Consider the following 20,982-nt stretch of genomic DNA (forward strand, 5'->3'; position numbering starts at 1 on the left):
GCGCGCATAGCGCAGAAAGCACTGAAAATATTTGGGCCGAGCTGTTTCCAACCACGACATGAATGCTCATTGTTTTATCAAAGAGGCTGTTGAATTTCGCACTGTTACTCACTGTGGGCGACCTTAATGAATCCCCCTTTTGTCTCTTCGTGTCAGACGCTCAGGAATGAGTTTGATTTGTTTCGCCCACAGACTGTTAGTCTCGGGTCTACTTTAAAAATAAGCATGGCTATAATTTAAAGGGGGGATAATAAATCTCAGAAATGCGCACGGTCTGCAGTTTTTGGTGAGCCGACAGAAGAGCGCTAGAAAAAGGTTTCACTTTCCAAACGTCACTGAGAGGAGGAACCGAGAAACCAGTATTTCCCAGATCAGACACTTTGACCCGTAGAGGGAAAACTTCCGCTTATGTCTGCATCTACTCAACATTGTGATTTTTTGTTTTACATAAACTTGGATTGAGTTTCACTGTGCGCGCATGTAAACGGTGGAGCAGGGTGACGAGACCTGTGAGGAGTTTATTGTTACCTGTTAAACGGCACAAGGTCCACGAATGCAGCGCTTTATTTCTGTGCTGCAGCTCTAATATCACATCTGGGTGATAAGTGAGTGCGATCTCTTGGGAACTGGCACAGTTTTGTAGAAGAGTAGGGAGAACAGACCATCGATGGATCCGCTGGATTTCCTGGAGTTGGAGGAAATGCTGCGCTTTTTACACTGCAATAAAACAGAAATTTCTTGCATGGAAAGCCCGGTCATCTTCCTCTGCAAGCTCAAGGATTACAACCTGATCTCGGAAGACCGTTTCAAGGTGAGGAGCTCAAGTGGAAAGGTTACGCATTTGTTATCAACCTCGTTACAGTCATTTCAGGCGAGTGCTATTTGAATAGGACGTTAATGAGAGAGCGGGAAGTGAACAGCGGAAGTGATACATGATTACGTCAGAGTTGTTGGTACACATGAAGCGTCGATTTCAAACAAGGGAAATACGGCGAACTGACCCCAAAAAGCTGATTCTGTTTATCTGAACTTCTTCAGTCTCAGCTGACTGCAGGTTTTCTCAGCCTTAGCCTACCTTTGCCTGACTGAGACTAGCAACACGGAATGAACAGAATCAACTTTTTGGGATTTACTTACCGGATCATCAAGACACTGCGAATTGACATTCGCCTGTAACTCACACTGCTATTTACTAAAAAAGAAGGCATTTTCACAACCAGAGCCAGTTATTAAAAACAGATTAAAATGAAATAAAATCTGTAGTCTGGAAAAGTCTTAAGTCACGCGTCGTTTTTCCAAATTTTGCGGAGAAAATGGGAAATAAGTTTGTAGATTTATTTGAATGTGCAAACATAAAAGGAAATACACCGAGTATAACGGTCAAGATGATCAATAATATTGACGTCCAGGGTCTGGGGAGGCCAATCCACGACTAACAGTGTTCCACTGTGTGTTTTTCTATCCAGGTACGCTTTTACTGCACTGACAGTGTGTTCGGGATCATTATCATCCTGAAAAATGAAGCCATAGTAACTCCATCAATTTTGGCAAGATTGCAAACACCACTAACTGAAATGTTTTTTCCAAACTACAGTTTTTCAGGTTCATCTGCTGTAGATAGTTCTTTAGACCTACTGCTTCCTTAATTTTCTTCCACTTGGTCAGTTTTGTCAAATCTTTTAAGGACATATTGCACAGCACAATTTAAAATGAGTTCTTTGCTAAGTTTTCTGTTGTGTACAGACATAACTCTGCTTCATCCCTTGAGTTAGGTGGATTTTTTTATGCTTGAATGATTCATGGGTCAGTGTTAAGTGGCTTAACAAATAATAAAAGCATTCCTCTGAAAAAGGTCAGATGCAAGGACTGGAATGAAAATTGGCAAGAAAGGAGGCAATGTCCAAAGTAAAACTTTATAATTTTTGAAACTATTGATCAAGGCCGGTTAAAAAAAAACAAAAAAGACTGTCTCCTTGGAAATAAAATATAAAGTAATGAAAGGTGGGTCACGATTTTTGCACAGTACTCCACCTTACGTAAATATAGGTCCCCATTGTGACGCAAAAAACAGCAGCTTATTCAGAGAAGGAAACGCCCTCTCCTAAATAATCACATATAATCAATCCAATCACCATTATTGGAGTGGCAAACATAAACATCATACTTTTTTCATAGGGGCAGTTTTTTCTAAATCTACTATCATAGACACTTTGTGAAAACGACAGTATGTTGGTATTTACTTACTGAATCCTAGGCTAAACAGCTCAATAATAATTTTCTCGATACTGTGTGTGCAGAAGGTGAGTCGAATGAAGAAAAAAGAGAAGGGCCTTTATGATATCCTGGACTGGTTCGAGGAAAAAAAGTCAGAGCACATCAAACTGTTCTGGAAGTGTGCCTTCAAGGAAACTGTCCTGAGCCACAACCCCAAACTGCAAATGCTGCGCAAAAGCCTCATGGACGGTAAGATATTTCTATTTCATGATGCTCTTAATGACTTTATAATAAGTATGTTTGTGTCTCTGACAAGTTAATTGATAAAGCAAAGAATTGGCCAAAGAAATCTGAAAGGAATAATATGTCATCTACTTTAAGATGAGAGTTTTGTGGTGGCATTAATGCCTTTGCAGGACTAAAAATAATTTGATAGGCTTGTAACCAGTCAAAGAGAACCTCTGTCTATGTGAAGACTCATCTTGTAACAGCTAATATGTTGTAATTTAGACTATATAAAACCTTGTTAGCAAGTGGGCATGCTATGTACTGAGACTTTGAAATTGACCTGTAGAAGTTGTTTGGCCTCTATTAGATATTTATTATGTTCTTGGACTTCAATGTAATTTCAGGGTCTTACCATTTTGACACACAATTGCCTGAGAAAGTTGAAACGGAAGACAACGGTGAAAAGGAAAAAACTGAACATTCAGAAGAAGAGGTGAGGAAAGAAAACTCAGTGAAAAAGAAGAGGAAGTATAGCAAGAGCATATGTGATGAGGAGGATGAGCAGCCTGGCCCATCAGGCCTGTCTACCTCGGCTCAGAAGAAGTCCAAGAAAATATGTTTCAGTAAGTTACTCCTCACTTATGCTTTACTGTTCTCAGCGTGACTATATGCCAACAGGAGTTATACAGTTAAAAAGACATCTCTCATCCTCTAACCTTTAGCAGCTCTCACTGGGGTAAAGTACCCTGGTTCTACCCCAGGCTAGACCCAACCAAAAACAAAGCCTCTTCTCTTGAAAAAGAACATGGCAACATGACTTAGGTTCGAAAGGTTACAAATACATGACTTCTGGAACAATGTCATTTGGACAAATCAGACCAAATGGAGATGTTTGACCATAATGCACATTTAGAGAAAACCAAAACTCACCTCAGCTGTCAATCACAGTTGGTATGTGGTGAAGGGATGATCATTTGGTGGACCTGGGCCTGGACTTTGCCATTATTGAGTCGACCATGAACTCCTTCGTATACCAAAGTGTCCTCGAGTCAAATGTGAGACCATCTGTCTGACAGTTAAAGCTTGGCTGAAACTGGGTCATGCAATATGACAATGATCCCAACCACAGCAGCAAATATACAACAGAATGGCTAAACTAGCAGAGCATGAAGGTGTTGCGACGGACTGGTCAAAGTCCAGACCTCAACGTGATTGAAATGTTGGTGTGGTGGGAAATTAAGACAGCTGTGCATAAACAAATGTCCGCAAACCTCAATGAACTGTGGGCTCGAGTTATTCACAGGACTGCATAGAGTTGTCATATGTTCATTACTTTCTCTTTATGTTGGAAGTGGAATTGTCTCTTCTCTGATGTTTTGTACAAAGTTACACCATTACAGCTCCTCTACTCCATCTGAGTAAATAGTGTTATAGCAGGTGGAGAATACCACAATAATCAAGCTCTACATTAACCTTCAGTTGACCAACTTCAAAAAAGGAACTCTGGTTCTTCCAATCATTCTCCTGAATCCGTGGAAAGGTACCTCCCAAGTGGTCAGTATGAACCGGAACATGTTTGACTCCCTGCCAAGATGGATACAGGCCTCACTCAGTTCTATAAAACTGGAGCATAGCCACAGCCCTTCTTGCTTCTACACCTGCAGCGTTCACTGCAAGATGTCTGAGGGAATGTGGTCATGTCTTTTCCAAAGCCACAACATGTATATTGACTACACTGCAGCATGTTTGAATCGGCATTTATAACATTTTGTATTTCTCAGCTCCTCCCATGAAGAAGGGAGAGAAGGGTGAAATTTGGACCTGGCCCCTCTACAAGTCCCAGCTGCCTGTGACGTGCGGACAGATGTCGGGAACGCTACAACGTGACAAACTGGCTAAAGGTCAGATAAGCAAAGTCTTTTCATTGTTGCATTGCAGTCTACTGCAGCTGCATGTTCTTTGTTCAACAGCTGTGAAATAATAGAAAAATGTACAAGCTAGAAAAAGCGGCAGTTGGGAGATAACAAGAGATCATTTATGACTGAGATTTAAACTCTGCGTGTGTAAAACATTTCTTTGAATTCCTCCTCCTCTGCATCTCTTAGGAGAGAAGTGCATTCTGGCTAATAAGCAGTGGTTTGCTCCAGGTGAGTTTGAGAGGTTTGCAGGAAAGCAGAGCTGCAAGAACTGGAAGCTGAGCATTCGATGTGGGGGGACGCCGCTGGGAAAGCTTATAAAGGTTTGTCAAAAAGAAAATCTGAACTTATTTGATCAATGTTCCAGCAGTTTCCAGTGTGAATTTCACTTATTTTGTTTTTGTCATTTTTCACAGGAGGGTCACCTGAAAACAGTGGCCTACAAAGGAGGAAATAAAAAAGTAAAAACAGATGTATATACGACCACTCAAAAGTTTGAACACACGTTCTCATTTAATGTTTTTCTTTATTTTCATGACTATTTACATTGCAGATTCTCACTGAAGGCATGAAAACTATGAATGAACACGTGAAATTATGTAGTAAACAAAAAAGTGTGAAATTACTCAAAGCTTGTTTTATAATTTATTTTAATCTTTGTGCTTTGCACACTCTTGGCATTCTCTCTATGAGCTTCATGAGGTCGTCACCTGAAATGGTCTTCCAACAGTCTTGAAGGAGTTCCCAGAGATGCTGAGTGCTTGTTGGCCCTTTTGCCTTCACTCTGCGCTCCATCTCATCCCAAACCATCTGGATTGGGTTTAGGTCAGGTGACTGTGGAGACCAGGCCATCTGGTGCAGAACTCCATCATTCTTGTCAAATTGCCCTTACACATCCTGGAGGTGTGTTTGGGGTCATTGTCCAGTTAAAGAAAAAGTTATGGTCCAACTAAACGCAAACCAGATGGGATGGTATGTCGCTGTATGATGCTGTAGCAGCTATGCGGGTTCAGTGTGTCTTAAATTTTGAATAAATCCTCAACAGCGTCACCAGCAAAGCCCCCCCACACCATCACGCCTCCTCCATGTTTCAACTTGGGAACCATGCATGTAGAGACCATCCGTTCACCTTTTCTGCATCGCACAAAGACATGGCGGGTGGAATCAAAGATCCCAAAATTGGACTCATCGGACCAAAGCACAGATTTCCACTGGTTAATGTCCACTCCTTGTGTTTCTTGGCCCAAACAATCTCTTCTGCTTGTTGATTTTCCTCAGTAGTGGTTTCTTAGCAGCTATTTGACCATAAAGGCCTGATTAATGCAGTCTCTGAACAGCTGATGTAGAGATGTCTCTGCTACTGGAACTCTGTGTGGCATTAATCTGCGCTCTAATTTGTGATGCTGGTGACTCGGATGAATTTATCCTCAGCAGCAGAGGTGACTCTTGGGCATCCTTTCCTGCGGCGGTCCTCATGTGAGCAACTTTCATCGTAGCACTTGATGGTTTTTGTGACTGCTTTTGGGGACACTGCCATAATATCAATTCTAACAGTTGTCAAAGAGGGCTGTCAGCTGTGTACCAACCTGACTTCTGCACAACACAACTGATCCACAAATGAACCCTGACAAGTCACACCTGTGAAATGAAAACCATTTCAGGTGATTCGATCATGAAGCTCATTGAGAGAAGGCCAAAGGTTTGCAATCCTGTCAACAAAGCAAAGGGTGGCTACTTTGAGGAATCTAAAATAGAAATCATATTTAGAGTTATATATCTTTTTTTTCTTTGCTACATAATCCCATTGATCTTGGTTCATATATTTGATGTCTTCAGTTTGTATCTATGATGTAGAAAGTAGTAAAAGTAAAGAAAAACCATTACATGAAAATTGTGTGTCCAGATTTTGACTGGTAGGGTATTTCTTACTCAGAAGTAAATTAGTTTGTTTTATTTTTTTCTAATCTAAGCCACGTGCTTCTTTTTTTGCTGCTAGGCCAAGAAAATATTGTTCTCACTCGAAGAAGCAACCACAGGTTTGTTCTATTACTGCAAAAACACCGATTTTTATCAAACGTGAGTGTTCTTAACAGCATATAAGCCCACTTTCCCACTGGCTGCTACAAGAGCTTCTGTTATCTCACATTAAATATTAAAGCATTTAAAACTAATGGCATCAATTGAGGCAGGCAGGCACTGCAGACATTTATAACCCTCCCCCCTTTATGCTCCAGTATAATAGAAACAGAGCAGAACTGGAAAAGCCCAACGAACTGAAGTCAAAACAATTTTATTTTTGTATCCTTATATCAGAAAACTGAAATTTGCCTCAAGGAGCTTCCAATCTGTACAGAAAACAACATTGTTTCTCCTTAGACCCTCAACTTGGATGAGGAACAGCTACCATTAAGATCCAAAATGAAAAACAAGAATATTAATGGGTGAAGGCATACAGCCGCGAGGCAGTGATTCTAGTTTCTCTCTGAGCATAATGATTGTCACTAAAATCTTTTCTGGCATTCTATTAATATCGTGCACATATTTATATTCATAAAACTCTGAATTTAAAATATACATGTGTAAGACAAACATGCACAGGCAAGGCAAGCTTCTTTCCCGCTTGTTTTCATGGATAAAATCCTCTTTTTTAGAGTCGGAGAAAGAAGAAGATGACGAGGAAGACCAGGATTCATCAAGTGATGAACCCACCACAGGTGCTGGTTTCTACAGTGTAATATTTATGATGGAAGCTCTTTTAGATACGCATGGTTGTGTTACATATTATCTTCATAACGTGTCTGTTTTAGATGAAGAAGAGGCAGAAGAGCAGACGGTGCAGCAGCCAGAGGCTGGTCTTTCCAACACCAAAGTGTTCAAAGTTACATGTGGTGGTTTAGCTGGGACGTTACACAAAAAACGTTTTGCATCAGGTATCTTAAAAAAAGAATGTACTGTGATACAGATACAGTCATTTGAAAAAGTTTAAACAGTTCTTTAAAAAAACAAAGTACACTCTGATTACATCCATTGGAATTAAGAGGATAAGTAGCATCCAGGTGCTGCTAAATGCTACTTTGAATTGAATTAAATGGAAAGATTTAGTATTTGGTATTTATTTATTTATTGTCATTGTCAGAGAACAATGAAATTGCATTTGGGGCTTCCGTACAAGATTTTAGTTAAGCTGTAGGAACTTTCTTCTCAAAATGTTTTTCTCCCTCTAGGGACACTTGGCAAGAGTATTCGTACTGAGACAAGCTGGATGACCCCAGTGGACTTTTGTAAGGAATCTGGTCCGACAAATGTTTCCTGGAAGAAAGACATCAGATGGGATGGAAAACCTCTGAGTGCTCTCATGGAGGTGTGTTTACACTGCAGGTTCCTAGTTCACCGCAACTTATCTCTACGCCTTTGGGTACTTTTGTGAGGTACTCTGTGAGAATGAGGGAGGAAAATTACACTTCAAGATTACAATCTTTACATTTTGACTCATATTTATTTGCGGTCATCAATCTTCAAGCAGCTAATATGGTAAAAATATATATCCAAATGTAGGGATGGGTACCGGTGTCCAGTGCCATGATGGCACCGGTTCTGACATAAACGGTAGTAACCAGACCGAAAAGCAGCGCACATTTCGGTGCTTTATTTCGGTGCTTTTTTTTCCTGAGCTGTGATACACTTTAGATTCTAGCCAATCATTTTACGTTTCCGAGGATAGTAGGCGGGGCCAGGTACGTACGTTCTGTTAGAGCAGAGCTACAGATTAAAAATGCCCAAGGCGAAGCGGTCAAAAGTCTGGCTGTACTTCATAGCAAAATATGCAAACTCAGCAGCCTGCAACAAGTGCTTTAAGCTGATACTGTGATACTGTCAAAGGAGGTAACACCTCGAATCCGATGAAGCACCTGGCGACGCATAGCTTTTTTTTAAAAGCCCAGAAATGCGCCGTATTTGATAGCTTGCTGCGAGACCTCACACCGTGCACATCTACTGCGGGTGGGTTGCCTGTTATGCAACATCCCCCAAAAACACGAAGAGGAGAGTCCTGGCCCCTAGCCCTGCCAGTGTAGCAGAAATGATGACGGATGATGAAGGCAGCAGCAGCCGTTCTTCTCTGCGTGAGTAGCTAATTTACGTTGAGTAGGCTAACCACGTTATTACATTAATGCATGTAAGGTGAACTAGCAAACATCATCATAGCTACATGCGACTGTCTTCTTGTTTGATGGCAGATACTCCCATCACCCTGGCTAAAAAGGCTAAAATGACCAAAGAAAAAGTGGAAAACAGCTAAACATGAGAGGTTTTTGGACAAAGTTTGTGTTTTTTCCATTGTTTAAGCACTGCTTCCAGCCAAGAGTGATACCATATATGCCCCATAGCTGCAGAAAAGGCTAACATTGTTATATTTTTACAAAAAACAGCTGAACATGAGAGGTTTTTGGACCAATTTTGTGTTCTCCATTCTTTAAGCACCGGTTTGAGCACCGTTTGAGCACCGGCACAGTTTCAAAAGTACCGATTTGGCACCGGTATCGGATAAAACCTAAACGATACCCATCCCTATCCAAATGCAGAAAGCTAACATGTGGTGGCATTTTGATGAACAACCACAGTTAGCCCTAAGCACACACCAAATGCACATCAATGTTTCAGCACCGTACAGCAGAACCAAAGACTCTTCTGTTACTATTAACACCAGCTATAGAGAATGAACAAATAATAAAGAATATAAAGACAATTAGGGGCTAATTCAGGAAAAATGAATTGGGTCAGTGCCAGTTTGGTTTTGTAGGATCTTTTTGAATTATAATTTTGAAGTTGCCACTCGTGCCCAAAAAATTACAGGACTTAACAATTTTTTTTGCATGAAACTGTGTCTCACCTGTAAACCCAAGAGCAACTTTAGTCAATATGAGCGTTATAAGCTTTGTTAAACCAAAAGTGAGAACTTATGATTGAAAAATGAATACATTGTTACTTTGTCTCTTTCAGGCAGAGATCTTGAAGATTCATTCCCTTCTGTGTGCTTGCCCTCTGTGTAAACCAGATCCTGAAGACCTGGTAAGTTTCAGACAAGTGGCATTTCCTCATGCTACACTGGTTTGAAAAATACTTTCTTGCACAATGCTGTTTTTTCTAAATAGTACAAAATCTGTCTCTCTAAATCTGTAGTATAATTCGACAAACAAGAAACTTTTTTCCTCTCTGTTATCTTGTTCTGGTGCAGAAATATGCGATTCCAACCCCAATTTAGAGTTTAGTTGTATTTGTAGCCTAACATCACATACAGGAGTGGGACTCCTTCTCTTTCTGACAGCAACTTAATGGATATTCTCTGCCCTCGGTCACTTTACTGTACATTCAGTGGGTCAGACCAGACATTTACTTGTTGCTTTTAACAGAGCACAACTTTGTAAAAAAATGCTTGCAAATGGATTAAAGTCTAAAAATTAAGACCTTTCTACATTTCCGCACCAACGCTGACCAGAGGAGCACGCGGACATCTCCAAAATACCTTTGGATTTTTCATTATTCACTCTGCTGTGCAATTTCACATCCATCAGACACTGAAGGGCCTTAAAAATGGACTTTACGTGGCAAAGCCTTTACCGCATTAAACGAAAAATCTGTGACAGGTCAGATTAATGAGTCTGACCAATAATGGATTCAGCCTAATCCTGGTTTTGACAAAACTTTAATAGGAGCTGAAGCTTGATGCAGCCGATTGCAGTAGTCCCTTCCTCTGAGTTTTTATATACCTACAGATCAATCCATGAGTGCTTCCAAAGAAAGAGAGCTCATTTACCAACAAGGCACAGCAGAGGTGGATTAAATTCTACAGGATTAATAAAAAAGTAAAAGACAGTGAGTCTCATCTTCACTTCAGATAGATCTGCAGTTACACTGTCACTACGCAGATGAAAAATAATTTGTTATGAAGCCATCACTCTCCATTACAGTACTTAAGCTATTTCATTTAGCTATAAGTAAAAGTCTGATCTCACCTACTGGCTGAAATCTACTAAAGTGTTTATGATTATGCATTACTGTAACCACACGTGAGATGTGGCCTCTCAAAAGTAACAGTAATAACATGGCCTCATGCATGGCCGATTACCTATTGTGAATGTGTGCTGTGGCGGTGCTGTGTTCTTAATTTATAGATGGCAGTTATAAGTTACCGTTTGATGAAGTCAGCAATTTTACATCTCCTGGGTCTGAAAGGCGCTTTGGAGCAGTTTTGTGTACAAACAGATTTTCTGTGATTTATTGTCTGTGTTGCCAGGAGAATGAGAAAAACGATGACGACTGTTGCATCTGTAAAAACGAAGAAGAAGACCAAGAGCTGGTAGTGTGCGAGGAATGCCCACGATCCTTCCACCAGAAATGCCACCTGCCACATGTGGACGACATCATTCTGAAGTGAGCCTTACTGGGAGAGCAGCCATTTAAAAAATATTTTTCAAATCAGCTGTTTCTCTTTTGTCCTTTTGTATGTTTTGTTTGAGTCTCTTATATTTTAAACCTGCATGAATTTGTCGTATCAACACAGAATGCATTGGCAGGAAAGAAACCTAATCAGCTTTAACAGGGTGAAAGAAATGCTCCCATTATACAGTCCTGCAACTGAACTGAACTCAGCATTTTAAAGCAGCACTAATGAATATCCCTACAGCTCTGTGCAAAAGTCTCGAGCCACTTCTCATTTCTGTATGATTTTCTTTCAATGAACCAGACTTTCTTGTAATATTTTAAATTGGCCTGGAGCAACAGTTTTCCAGGTTTACTGAAGAATCCACACTAAACAAAGGGAAAATGGGGGGAAAGGCTGAGGTATGCCAGTTTACACAAGAACTGGATTGAAATTTAGTGGCAAAAGGTCTTATATAATAATGTCATTGATATTTTTGGTCCAAATCGTTGTCTTATTTATGGAGGAGGATGAGAGGGTCCAACACTGAACATCTACAGCTAAATGTAAAACATGGTGGAGGCTCTGGGGATGCAGTTCATCCAGTGGTGCTGGGAGTCTTGTGAAAATGAGGAATTATAAACACAAAAAAGTACGGTCAGATGGAATCTGGAAAGCATCTCATCAGGAGCAGCATCATTTTTCAGCATGACAGTGATCACAAACACACTGCCAATGCAGTAAAAGCATACCTGAATAAAAAACATAAAACAAAACCACCACACACAGTCTTGGCCTCCCCAGAGCTCAGACTTCAACATTAGTGAAGCAGTGTGTGATCAGCTTGACAGAAAACCGAATTAAAGACAGTCAAAAATTATTCTCCAAATCTCTGCATCTGTTTCCCTTTATCCATCCATCCATCCATTCGCTTCCGCTTATCCTTTTCAGGGTCGCAGAGGGTGCTGGAGACTATCCCAGCTGTCATAGGGCAAGAGGTGGGGTACACCCTGGACAGGTCGCCAGTCTGTCGCAGGGCCAACACACAGGGACAGACAACCATTCACACTCACATTCACACCTAGTGGCAATTTGGATTATCCAATTAACCTATCCCCACAAGCTGCATGTCTTTGGACGGTGGGAGGAAGCCGGAGTACCCGGAGTGATCCCACGCAAACACGGGGAGAACATGCAAACTCCACACAGAAAGACTCCGGCCTGATGGTGGAATTGAACTCAGGACCTTCTTGCTGTGCGGCAACAGTGCTAACCACCATGCCCTATTTCCCTTTATTTCCCAGAAAAATATTTTTTTTAAATGAGGGGTGGCTGAAGACTTTTGCACAGTGCTGTCTGTGAACTTCTTAACAATTAAGCAAGTGTAAAATAGCACACTTGCTTAATTGTTTTTCCGTCGTTTAAGTAGAAGTACTTTTTCCCAAACAAACTGACAGTCTTATGATGAAAAGACAAAGTTAGGTGCCAGCTGGCAAAGAGAGTGAAGGAGCTAAGGATATTTCCTTCTGGACCTGGTAGATAACAAAACAGGACATTTGCAAATTGACCTGTACCATGAGTCCAAATAAGTGGAGTGTTACTCCAGATCTTCTAGTTCTGTAAACTAAATTCTTGCTCAGCGTTAAATTTTAACATCATTTCATTTGATTTTTGTTTTAATGTTTTTCACCTTCACATTAAAACTGGTACTAGCTGAAGTCAGGTGGACAGTTTCTACTAAAACAACATTTGTGCTGCTATTATCCATGTATATTGTATTGAATTACACACTACTGTATATGATCCTGGCATACGTTCTGCTTTTTTAAAATGTACCTGTTTTATGTGATAACATGAAGCTAAGACATTCAGCTGATAAAAATAAAAAGGATATAGCTGATTGAAACAACAATCAAAAGGGTTTATATTTTTAAGACTGATATATATCTGTGTGTGTATGTGTGTGCAGCGACGACAGCCCCTGGTTGTGCACATTCTGCGTTTTTAGAGCCAATCACGTTTGCCTTGACCAGCTGGACGTGAACGCAGTGATGTCTCAGCAAATATCTCAACACATGATGGTGAGAATTTTCTCTGTCTACAACTTTGTCCATGTAACCATCTAACTACCCGTCTCCCTGTGACATTGCTGTGACCTGCCCCTCTGTTGTTTCATCTACAGCAATGCCAGTATCTCCTCCTGAGTCTGCGCAGTGCTGACGAGGAGCAAATGTTTTCTCCAGACCCAATGGGCTATGTAAGTATTTTTTAAGCAAGCAATTTTTATTCATTAGAATCAAGTTTTAAAACATTCATAGAAAATAAAGTGCAGTGCACTGAAAACGTGAGCTATCTTAGCCTTTGCATATTGGTCACACTTCAGATCATCAGTTAGAGTTTCATATTAGACAACAATAAGCTCAGTAAACGCAAAATGCAGATTTTAAATGATGATTTCATTTATTAAGGCAAACAAGCAATCCAAACCTACCTGGCCCTGTGTGAAAAGTAACCGCTCTCCCTTGTTAAATCGGTAACTAGCCAGTTCAGCTTCACTGGCAGCACCAAGGACTAATTGCTGGTAGACCTGTTGAATCAAGAAATCACTTACATGGAACTTGTCTGAAAGAGAAAAGTAGGAAAAATGATCTCAAAAAGCAAAACATCCTACGATCTAAAGAAACGGATGAGAAACAAAGTCATCGACATTGATCAGTCTGTGTTACAAAGCAATTTTAAAGCTTTGGGACTCAAGCAAACCATTGTGAGAATCATTATCCACAAATTGAAAATTTGGAACAGTAGTGAACCTGAATTCTGTGTTTAAAAACAACATTTTGTATTTTCTTTTCCTAAAATTAAAATGAGCTTTGATGTAAAGCATGTAAGTGTACCAAGTTTGCAAAAAGCTAAGAAGTCAGGAAGGGGGCGAATACTTTTTCACAGCACTATATGTGTAAAACTCTGACTAGAATACTCTGGTTTTCTGGATGTCTGCTTTCACCCACAGCTGGCAAACTACAGCACTTCTATCAAGAGTCCGATGTGGCTGGGCAAAGTAACAGAGAAACTCCAGCAGAAACAGTATCAAACTGTCGGCGAGTTTGTTTCTGATGTCCAGCTTATTTTTGCCAACTGTGCGACATTCAACCGGGTAAGAAACTCTTAGTGAAAGTGTGATAATGGCATTCAGTGCTCTCAATAGTCTATTAAGTGCTTGTTTTTATTTTTTATATGGTTTTAAAAGGTTTGCATCTGCATGTAAAAAAGAAGAATTAGATTACATTCACTGCAAGTTTTGGAAACTTCAATTACACCTTATAGTGACAAAAAATGTGATTCTGTATCTCTTTTGGGACTTGGGACTCTGTGTGTTGTGTTGTTAAATGTTTTCAGGACTTTAAACTTTCACTTTCTTCTGACTGCCATTCAAAGTTTAGTCAAATTGCCTTGTTCAGCTTTTACAAGGCATAATCAAAACAACTACCATCTATTTCACCTTTGCTTCCATGCAGTGCTTCTTCTGCATTTGGGTCCCCGGGGGTCCTGGTCTGACCAATTTCATGGGTACCTGCAATTTCACAGTGGATCTCAAATAGAAAACTTTTGTCTTACTGTCTTTTATTCTCAGTTCTGCTGGAAGTCTCTTCCTGTTAAAAGGGAGTTCTTCCTTCCCACCACCGCCAAGTGTTTGCTCATTGTTTTTTTTCCCCTCAATTACTGTAGGTCCTTAAAGGTGCATTGACACATCTGTAGGATTACAAACACAACTTTTTTTAAACAGAACAGAAGTTTTGAAAATAACATAATGACAATCGCTGTTTTTCTTTTTCAGGGAAATCCAGAAATCCTTGCCATCGGCAACCAACTGAGGGAGTTATTTGACAGCGAGTTTAAGAAGGCTTTCAACATCCAAGATCAGTGACTTCGAACCAGTGTGACAGTTTTTAACACTTCAAAGCTGAGAAAACAATCAAAAACGGGTGTTACAGCGATGGCACTGTAGCAAAATGTAACTAGATATCAGTGTTTGCACACAGTATGAATGTCAAATACAGTATACTCAATGTTCATGTGCTGGCAACTAATGGAAAAGCTATTATTGGATAATCCTCATCATAGTACAACCCATTACAGTATAATATTAAATAAAGTAGTTCCGTAGTGTATGTTGTTTACATACAAAATGCACACTGAAAACAAAGACAAATGTCTAAAGGGGAATTGTAATAATGTTTTCTCCAGTTTTGTGCACTGAAACCAAAAACAGCTCTAGTCCTATTTAAAAGTCAAGTTAAAATGATCATTATATATATGTATATATTGCTCCCAGTTTCATTTGTTTGCCCTAACTTTGTTTCACATATAACTGATGTTATATACCATTAAAATCTGAATGTGTTGGTCCAAAGAGGACTATTGTCACTACAGTTCAATTTATTTTTACTGTTATCTGTAACATGTGGGGGTTTTTTTTAAATAAAATGTTTGTTTGTGTACGCCACAAATAACACATAAAAGAATAAAATGCATTTTTTCTTTTACCTCGTTTAGTATTATTTATTTTAATTTATTAATATTTATTATTATTAATGCAATAAAACGTGCAGAATTTGCCCCTATGTTGGCACGTTGACAGCTAAATCCGGATTCTTTTTTCTTATTTTGAAAATTATTTTTTGGTTTTTTGTTACTAAACATGTGCCAAACGTGCGGTCAGCTGACGTCACCATCACGGTTGCCAGCAGCAAATCCTTGCTGAGAGCTGCGCAGCCGCTCTGCGCATCCGTCGGCTGAGCTGAGGTGGTCAGCGCAGCCATTTCCGTGCCCCTCACGGAAAAACATGCAGGGGGTGGCATTTGTCCATCACGCTCACAGCTAAATCAGTCATGACTTTGGCTGCACGACTTCACGCTGAAGTCTGCATCATCGATTAACAGCCGAGATCTCCAAACTTTCTCCTCAATTCAACGCCTGCGCAGACAATACAAGCTCTCTCCCTTCAGCTCCTGCTCCTTTTCCCTTTTTTCTGTTTCTGTGTCAGCCATGGAGGGAGATCTGCAAGGAGGCAGCAACCACGTCGCAGCGCTGCATGTGAAAACTGAAGCGGTGGATGAAAATGCATCTGCGCTGCTTTTGGGCAGGCAGGAGTCGCCTGCGCCCTGCGGAGATACCGCATGCAGAGGAGGAGGAGGGGAACAGACTGCAGAGGAGCTGGCTGACACAGAGCTGCAAGCTGCCACGACAACTACTCCTGTACTACTGTGTGAGTGCTCACCTGAGATGATTTATGGCCATTCGGCCTCGTTTATTTGCTTCCTTTTTTGTTTTGTTTTCTTAATGGCCACTCAGAATCTGTTGCTTTTCAGTAGATTATGTAGCTTTTATCTGCTCTGTCATCAGACCCTGTTAGCACAGAGCGTTTCTTCACCACATCTGGGGATGGAAAAACATACCTGAAGATAGCTCCAGGTAAGTAAGATTCAAAGTGAGAGGAGAGCACCAGCAAGAATGTAACAAAACACATAACCTGACTGACCGAAGTCTTTCTGGCAGAAGTAATAACTGGCAACACTTGCGTACATTAACCTCTTTTAATAATTCATATAAAATGATGATATGATGTATCCGCACATATACACATTAAATCTCATGACTGTTAAAAGGAATTTGAATAACCTAAAAATTCAAACATGTCATTTTTTAATCATTTGCATAGAAATGCTATTACACAGGGTGCATCGAAAAGAAAAGGCTATACTTTTATGCAAGTAATGGCTGAATATAAACTTACAGTGTGCACAAGTGCTCAATAAGTCCCCCCGTGGATACACAGCATATGTCAAACTCATCCCATGAGCATGTCTGGAGTCACTGCAGCCACTACGTGTTTCTTTAGGTGAATGATTGTGGAATTAAAGCATTTTGAAATTGGCTGCTGGTCTGGAGGTGGGCATATTAAGCACTTGTCAACATTGTAAATTTTGTGTATATAACTTTACATTTGCATTTTAAAATTTACTGGAAGCTTCTATGTCTAATAGTTTAAAAAAAACATATAGCCTTCTGAAATCAGATGATTCTTTTTGATACACCATGTATTTTGTGCCTATTTCATGCACCTGAAAAAGTCCACAAAAACTAGGGTTCAAGTCTTAGCCATTCAGTTCTTATCCTTCACAATTAATAAAGTTTCTGCATCACTGGGATTGTGTGTGTTTTGATCAGATTTGATGGGCATCTGTTGGGGTGTTTGATAGCTCATCAAATGTTGCTAAATTCTGACTCTGGCTGTTGAAACTAACCCCCGCACACGTCAAACCAACGACAAGAGGGAAAACAGAAATGTTGAAAATCTCTCACTAGGAATTACAGATGCAGAAAATGCAGTTTTTCTGTATCTGCAAATACAGTTGTGGTCATAGGTTTACATCCACTCATCAACCTACACAGGATCAAACATTACATATGGGCTCAAATATTTACACACACCCCCACTAATGTCTCTTTGCAACTTGCACCTCGACCAGCATTAACAAGCTTCTGACATATTCCTGGCTGGATATTTGACCAGTCTTCTTTGCAGAATTGGTAGAATTCATTTAAATCTGTTGGTTTCGTGGCACAGACTCAGCTTCTAAGTGTTGTCCACAGAAGTTCAGCAGGGTTGAGGTCGGGGCTTTGGGAAGGTCATCCCAGAAGCTTAATGTTTGTCTACTGTATCTATTCCAAAACCAGTTTATCTGTGTGCCTGGGATCATTGTCCAGTTGGAACATTCAACTGGGTCCAAGTTTCAACTGTATGTTCAAACTTGGACAGAACTGGAGATTCTATTTTCAGGTTTTACCTCAAATCCTGATTTACCCCTGGTAGCAAAACAGCCCCAGAGTCAGAATCTACCAGCACTATGCTTGACAGCTAGCACAGGGCTCTTAGATTTCAAAGCCTCACCTTTACTCCTCCAAACATACCTGATTGTGGCTCAATCTTTGTCTCGTCTGGCAACGAAGCTTTTCTCCAGAAGACATTTGGATTGTCCATGTGGGCAGCTGCAAATTTCAGATAAGCTTGAAGGTGCGGATTTTTGACCAGATGCTTTTATCTTGGTCGGCACCCTTTCAGTCCATGGCAATGTGAAACTCGTTTCACTGTGGACAGTGATGCTGGTGTGTGAGCACTGGTTGTTCCTGGATTGTTCCTAAACATCCTGACCACTTTTCTCTCATTTGAGGTTGACAGTTTGGGTCTTTTTCCAGACCTTAGCAAAGTGCTGACACATCCAAATAACTCACACTTATGTACAGTATTTGGTATCTGTACATAAGTGTCTTGTATTGTTCAAACCTGTGAGTGCTATCAAACAAATCCTTTTCATGATGGCAAAGGGAAACTACCAGTTATAGTCAGTCACTAATAGCTTTCTCAAGCTTTATAGAATTTTCACTTATTAAAAGAATTAATTGAGTATATTTATATATTTGCACCTGTATGTTTACTACTGACTGTGTGTTTTAGATGTTTTAGATAAAATCCAAAATAAATTCAAACTTGTGCAGTAAGTCTACCCTGGAAAAGCAGTTCAAAGAAATCATTAAAATTCCAGAATTACCAGGATATTCCCGCCCATGATGAGTGGATCTAAACATTTGATAACAACTGTATGCATATAAGATTTTCCCCAGTTTAACCCATTTATCTTACATATGAAGTGACACCACAAGTGGCTTTCTTTCTCCCCCAGCTTCAGTAATGCCCCCTGCTCCTTCCGAGAAGACGCTTTGCTCTGGCTCGGATTTCTCTTCCAAAGCCGTTCTGTGTCTGATTGAGGCCGTCGGGCGTCGCTGGGGTCTCTATGAGACTCGGGAACGCTCGCAGCTCTTCCAGAGTGTCCAAGAGGAGATGGCCTCCAAGGGGCACATACTGCCTGTTGAGAAAATCCGTCGCAAATGGAACAACCTCATTGTGACATACAAGAGGGTTAAAGACCGCAGCCGGGAGACGGGACATGCTAAGACGTCTTGGGAGTTCTTTGATGTGAGTCTAACGGGAAGACAAACCTGGGGATAAAAAATAGTTGCTGACATTAAGTACTGATTTAAGTAAACCTCACAGCTGGACATACTATAGAGTGAGACGCTTGAAATTTCCAGTTGTAGAAATGTGAATTTCCCCTCAGGACAAATGTAACTGACCTCAAACGCAGCCACCAATAATCATCATCCACTCAGAGTTTAACAGCTGCACTCTGCATCTGTGGATAATGTGTGTGTGTGTGTGTGTGTGTGTCTATATATATATATAAAAATTGTGCAGAAAGAAGAAACGGCTGCTTTATATATTTTGGAAGGTGTGGTCGATGTAGAGTACAGGCCTAGTCTATCTTACAAAATTCAAAACTCAGGGTTACTGGCTAGAAATCAGAAGCATTCTTCTGCTGTTGGCGATATACCACCAGCTATAACATTATAACCACTTGCCTAATATTGTGTTTTTCCCCTTTTGCTGCCAAAACATCCCTGACCATGGGCTCCACTAGACCTCTCAGACCAGGGCACCTTCTGGTCTGTGGCCACGCAGCCCCATATGCAACAAACTGTGATGCACTGTGTATTCTGACACCTTTCTATCAGAATTAGTATTAACTTTTTTTTGCAATTGGAGCTACAGTAGCTCATCTGTTGGATCAGACCACATGGGCCCAGCTTTCGTTCCCGGCCTGATCAGTCCCCCTTGGCTGCCCATGACCCTGTCACCCCCAAATCCTTACTCTTCTTGTACAGGGATGTTTAATCTGAACAACTGTGAGGAAGTACAGCAGAAATAACTAGGATTATAACATAAAGTAACAAGGTTTAAGACAGCATACGGTTACATTGTTAACTGGTATTTGTAAGTCATGGATTACAATGCTGTTTGATGTATTCATTGGTGTACTTTCTCCATATCTCTGTGTGTGTCTTGTTCCACTCTAGTTGATGGACGCCACCCTCTGCGACACCATTGGCACTCAGATCGTCAACAACAAACGAAACAAAGGCGGCAGCACGGTTTCTACACTGCCTGCTCCTTTGGCTAAGATCGCTGCAAAGCCCCTGCAGCTCCCACAGCCGACGTCCACCATCATCCGTCCTAGCAGTGACTTTGCTGCTGTTGCTGGTGCTGGTGCTGGTGGTGTGGACTCAGTAAGTCTGGGCTCCAGTGCTGGCAGCGCTGCCAGTACGTCGGTGACTGCAGCGACCATTAGCTCAGCTAATGCTCCAGACCACAAGCCCCTGATCGTCCTCAATGGTGACATTGTTACTACCAGTATTCACCCAGCCACCATTGTGCCGGCTCCTTCTTTTATCACCTCGCCTTGTTTTACAGAAACAGCCACCACATCCCCTTCCCTCATCTCCGCCAGTAACACAGACCTCAACACACTGGGCTACACGAGCCGCAAAGCTCCATCCATCTCATCAGGTGTCATCCCTTTTCGCCTGAGTACAACATCGCTCACCCAAAGCCAGAATCTCCTCGGCCTCTCCTCTTCATTCCCCCTCACGTCCTCCTGCCTCACTTCCTCTGCTGCCACCTCTTTGTCTACAACAACTGTGTCTGGAACTGAAGGACAGAACCAGAAGGCGAAAGCGGAGCAAGGCGGCTCCACTTTGTTCCAGGAGATTCTGAAGCGACAGGAGGAACAGGCCTACCTCGATCGAGTGGCTCGCCGCAGGGTTGAAGCCAGAGAGAAGAGGCGCGAGAGGAGGGAGGTGCGAATGTCCGAGTCCCTAGGAAGGATAGCCACGGCCCTGGAGCTGCTCTCCTCCAAACAGGACACAGTCATCGCCCTCCTACAGAGGCTGGCTGATCGGAAATAATCTACAGTGAAAGCCTGGAAAGTAGAATCTCCTGACCTTGTTTTTCCCCCACCTGAGATCCTCCTTATGAAGCTCTCATGCACTATAACGCTACTTTAATGAGCATAATTTAATATAAATGTGAATTTGACGAACTCTTAACTAAATAACAGACAAGCGCAAAGGTGAGTCATTGTTCCGTGCTTTTAAATTGTTGTGCTTTGTAAATATGTTAGTTTGCTTCACTGACATCAAATAAAAAGATTCTTTGGATATGCACCTTAAAGCTGTGGTCATTTGAACACTTTGTCCCCAGATTGCAAGAATAAAACACAGATTAACTACTAAAAAGTTGCAATAAACTTT

General features: G+C 41.0%; 2 protein-coding genes across 3 annotated transcripts; both read left to right on the plus strand.

Moving 5' to 3' along the window:
* The first annotated feature begins 653 nt into the window (after positions 1–653).
* sp100.1 (SP110 nuclear antigen, tandem duplicate 1) lies at positions 654–15,239 on the plus strand. The gene is made up of 16 exons (XM_026165566.1): positions 654–811; positions 2,298–2,463; positions 2,847–3,065; positions 4,224–4,343; positions 4,548–4,681; positions 4,775–4,819; positions 6,355–6,394; positions 7,010–7,072; positions 7,166–7,288; positions 7,583–7,719; positions 9,357–9,425; positions 10,651–10,787; positions 12,746–12,857; positions 12,959–13,033; positions 13,787–13,930; positions 14,612–15,239. Exons 1-16 carry the CDS (start codon positions 668–670, stop codon positions 14,699–14,701), a joined length of 1,818 nt encoding a protein of 605 aa, XP_026021351.1. The 5' UTR covers positions 654–667; the 3' UTR covers positions 14,702–15,239.
* A 273-nt stretch (positions 15,240–15,512) lies between these two features.
* On the plus strand, positions 15,513–20,889 carry LOC113021115 (uncharacterized). 2 transcript variants are annotated; one of them, XM_026165570.1, is made up of 5 exons: positions 15,513–16,042; positions 16,180–16,248; positions 18,519–18,811; positions 19,750–20,065; positions 20,144–20,889. In XM_026165570.1, the coding sequence occupies exons 1-5, from the start codon at positions 15,823–15,825 to the stop codon at positions 20,635–20,637; spliced, it is 1,392 nt and encodes a 463-aa protein (XP_026021355.1). In that variant the 5' UTR covers positions 15,513–15,822; the 3' UTR covers positions 20,638–20,889. The 2 variants fall into 2 exon arrangements, with proteins under 2 accessions (XP_026021355.1, XP_026021353.1); XM_026165568.1 differs by having other exon boundaries at positions 19,750–20,889.
* The last annotated feature ends 93 nt before the right edge of the window (positions 20,890–20,982 follow it).

Source organism: Astatotilapia calliptera, chromosome 4 (assembly GCF_900246225.1).
Source record: "Astatotilapia calliptera chromosome 4, fAstCal1.2, whole genome shotgun sequence".
Lineage (NCBI taxonomy): Eukaryota > Metazoa > Chordata > Actinopteri > Cichliformes > Cichlidae > Astatotilapia > Astatotilapia calliptera.

What these genes read in the sequence shown, in the direction of transcription:
- sp100.1 (XM_026165566.1), top strand. Translation starts at nt 668, where the DNA reads ATGGATCCGCTGGATTTCCTGGAGTTGGAGGAAATGCTGCGCTTTTTA. An exon ending in GCGCAAAAGCCTCATGGACG is followed by an intron (nt 2,464 to 2,846) that starts GTAAGATATTTC and finishes ATGTAATTTCAG; the next exon opens with GGTCTTACCATTTTGACACA. An exon ending in AACCAGATCCTGAAGACCTG is followed by an intron (nt 9,426 to 10,650) that starts GTAAGTTTCAGA and finishes CTGTGTTGCCAG; the next exon opens with GAGAATGAGAAAAACGATGA.
- LOC113021115 (XM_026165568.1), top strand. Translation starts at nt 15,823, where the DNA reads ATGGAGGGAGATCTGCAAGGAGGCAGCAACCACGTCGCAGCGCTGCAT. An exon ending in ATACCTGAAGATAGCTCCAG is followed by an intron (nt 16,249 to 18,518) that starts GTAAGTAAGATT and finishes TTTCTCCCCCAG; the next exon opens with CTTCAGTAATGCCCCCTGCT. An exon ending in CGTCTTGGGAGTTCTTTGAT is followed by an intron (nt 18,812 to 19,749) that starts GTGAGTCTAACG and finishes GTTCCACTCTAG; the next exon opens with TTGATGGACGCCACCCTCTG.